This window comes from Salvia splendens, unplaced genomic scaffold (genome assembly GCF_004379255.2).
Source record: "Salvia splendens isolate huo1 unplaced genomic scaffold, SspV2 ctg846, whole genome shotgun sequence".
Lineage (NCBI taxonomy): Eukaryota > Viridiplantae > Streptophyta > Magnoliopsida > Lamiales > Lamiaceae > Salvia > Salvia splendens.
Genome location: NW_024599527.1, coordinates 4,068 through 7,219, shown reverse-complemented (window position 1 = coordinate 7,219; position 3,152 = coordinate 4,068). Strand labels below are relative to the sequence as shown.

At 51.6% G+C, this 3,152-nt stretch overlaps 1 protein-coding gene across 1 annotated transcript; it reads left to right on the top strand.

The window, feature by feature from the left end:
• The first annotated feature begins 1,164 nt into the window (after positions 1 to 1,164).
• LOC121791592 lies at positions 1,165 to 1,758 on the top strand. The gene has a single exon (XM_042189469.1). The coding sequence runs from the start codon at positions 1,165 to 1,167 to the stop codon at positions 1,756 to 1,758; it is 594 nt and encodes a 197-aa protein (XP_042045403.1).
• The last annotated feature ends 1,394 nt before the right edge of the window (positions 1,759 to 3,152 follow it).

Genomic DNA, 3,152 nt, shown 5'->3' with positions numbered 1-3,152 from the left:
TTGTGGGCGGGAGACGATGCAACAAGTCCGGTGGGACAAGATACCACCCTATTGCCGGGAATGCAAGCACGTAGGCCATGCGAGCGATGTGTGCTACGCGACGGGGAAGAAGGAACGGCCACCAAGGAGAAACAACAGCAATGCCCCACCAAAACAGCCCCAACTCACGGACCAAGGCTCGAAAGGAAAGCAAGACACGGCAAAAATCGGCCCCGACGCCAATGAATGGAAACGCCAAGGAAAGAAAAAAGGAAAGGTGGTAGATCGAACAAGCAACAACTCAACGGGGACGGAGGCCGAGGAAACCTTTTGGGAGGGGCCGGATATTATGGGTGAAACTCAATATTGGAGGGGAATGCATCCCGGTACACAAAGTGTGGGGAGCAAGAGTGGGGACGAGGAACGAAGGAAACCACCTCACACGGCCATCGAGCCAGCATCGCCAATTGACGGTGATAGGGATGTGGAGTGGGGACACCCCAATGCGAGTCGATCGACTTCCCCGCCTACACGAGGGTCTTCGAGAGGGGGTGCGCGCCATGCATAACGAGGGGGCGTGGCTACTTCTCGGCCAAGAACCACATGAGCACCAACCAATACTACTCCCTCATGGAAAATGGAGAATTTGATGTTGTAAATTGTAGGGACGCGGATGACTCGGCTATGGACGTGCAAGTGGGGAACGAGCCGGTTGGAGGCGACCTTCCTCTTGGCGACGCCGAGGACCACACAAAGATCAAAGAGCAGCATCTAATTGAACACCAAGGAGGGTCTCCATCCCCTTCGGGTATGTATCCCACCTGTTAATGATGTCTTACAAGATCATGTTTTGGAACGTGAGGGGAATTGCTAACGCGGCAACCCAACACGTACTAAAAAGATTGATTAAATGTCATAATGTTTTATTTCTTGCAATAATGGAACCGCTCACAACCCCTGATCCGGACCGTTTCTCCAAGGCCTTGGGGTTATCCTTCATTGGCTCGAACTCGACGGGGAAGATCTGGTTGTTTGTGGAAGAGGGGATCTACTTTTGATATTAGTTGTGATTCGGAAAAAATCCTACATGGGCGGCTCATGTCCCACCGCATCGCTAGTCCCCTAGCCATCTCGGCCGTATATGCCAAATGTACAAGATCCGAAAGATACCTCTTGTGGGACAAAATGAGAGAGATTGCCGGGCCCCTCGAAGGAACGCCATGGATTATTGGCGGTGACTTCAACACCATCCTATCACACCGAGACAGAATTGGGAGCGACACCAGCCGGCATGCCGAGATGGTCGATTTTGCGGAGGCAATTGAAGACTGCAGACTGCTTGACCCCGGGTTCGATGGAGTGGAGTTTACATGGGCCAAAAACGGCCTCTTTGAAAGACTGGATAGAGTGCTTGTGAGCGAGGCATGGACTAGGGTCTTTGAGGCTACTCGGGTCACAAATCTCCCACGGATCGCATCGGACCACGGCCCAGTTCTAGCACGGTGCAAGACTCCAAACACCACTAATGGAGGCAAGGCTTTCAGGTTCCAGAATATGTGGATCCGACATGGGAGATTTATGGATGTTGTGCAAAAAGCGTGGGAGGAGCCCACGGGAGCGAGTGGTCTCCTAAACATCCAAATCAAACATGCTAGAGTTAAGAGAGCTCTAAAAGAGTGGAACAAAGAGGTTTTCGGGAACATCCATGCTAATCTCAAGAACAAGGAGGAAGCTATTGCCTGGGTCAATCCAATTTCGAGGCAAGGCCTACTCCCGTGAACAGGACATCGATCAACAAACACATTGCTGAGTACATCCTTTTGCTGAGAATGGAAGAGGACTTTTGGCGGCAAAAGGCAGCCCTGAGATGGCTGGCCGAGGGTGACAAGAACACCCGGTTCTATCAAAGCTGGGTGAAGCAAAAAAGGGTGCATTCATTCGATTCGTGCGAACGGACAAGAGCTAACTGAGGAAGCGGAAATAAAGAAATCAGCAGTGGACTTCTTCCAACAACTTCTCGCGCCTAGCAACCCGCCCCTCGATGAGCCGGACCTCGACCTAATCCAGCAAGTCCACACAGTCGAGCAATTTGCGGATATTGCGAAGGCGCCAGATGCGAACGAGGTCAAGAATGCTGTCTTTAGTATCTCCGGAGATAGTGCACCCGGACCCGATGGCTTCTCGGCCTGTTTCTACCAAGCCTGCTGGAACATTGTGGGATTGGAGCTGGTGGAAGCAATAGGACTGTTCTTCAGGGGGGCGTTCCTACCACGAAGCATTACGGCCACAAGCATCGTCCTCATCCCAAAGAAGGCATCGCCCGAGTCATGGACCGACTACCGACCCATCAGCCTCTGTTTTCCCGGCGCTCCGTATACGAACCTCTTCAGACCGGGCTTATTGCTATCGATGCGATGATCCCTATAGGACGTGGTCAGCGAGAATTAATTATTGGAGACAGACAGACCGGTAAAACAGCAGTAGCCACAGATACGATTCTCAATCAACAAGGCCAAAATGTAATATGTGTTTATGTAGCTATTAGGCAAAAAGCATCTTCTGTAGCTCAGGTAGTAACTACGTTACAGGAAAGGGGGGCGATGGAATACACTATTGTGGTAGCCGAAGCGGTTTCGTTAAAGGGCGGCTCCTCAATGATAATGCACTCTTGGCTCAAGAGATGTTTCATGAGCTTGCACGATGCTCCCCAGCGCCAAATGTAGCGGTGAAGATTGATATGACTAAAGCCTACGACAGGGTCCAGTGGCCTTTCCTCTTTAAGGTGCTCCGACGCATGGGTTTCCCGGATGCATGGATCTCGCTTATGGAGAGGTGTATGGGCTCGTGTTGGTTCTCGATTCTTATCAATGGGGCACCTTCAGGATTCTTCAGATCGACACGGGGACTGCGACAAGGCGACCAGATATCCCCTGCGTTGTTTGTGATTGCTGCAGAGTACCTATCGCGAGCCCTGGACAAGCTCATTCTAGGCCAAAAGGAGATGACCTTCAAAGCCTCCCGGAGATGCATCGAGATCAGCCATCTAGCCTACGCGGACGACTTAATTATTTTCACACAAGCGGCGGCGACACCCTTTCGCCGGCTCAGAGCTTGTCTTGAGCATTAGGAAAAAGTTTCAGGCCAACAAGTCAGCCTCCCCAAGAGCAATTTCT

Coding starts and splice junctions, on each gene's coding strand:
- LOC121791592 (XM_042189469.1), top strand. CDS start 1,165: ATGAGAGAGATTGCCGGGCCCCTCGAAGGAACGCCATGGATTATTGGC.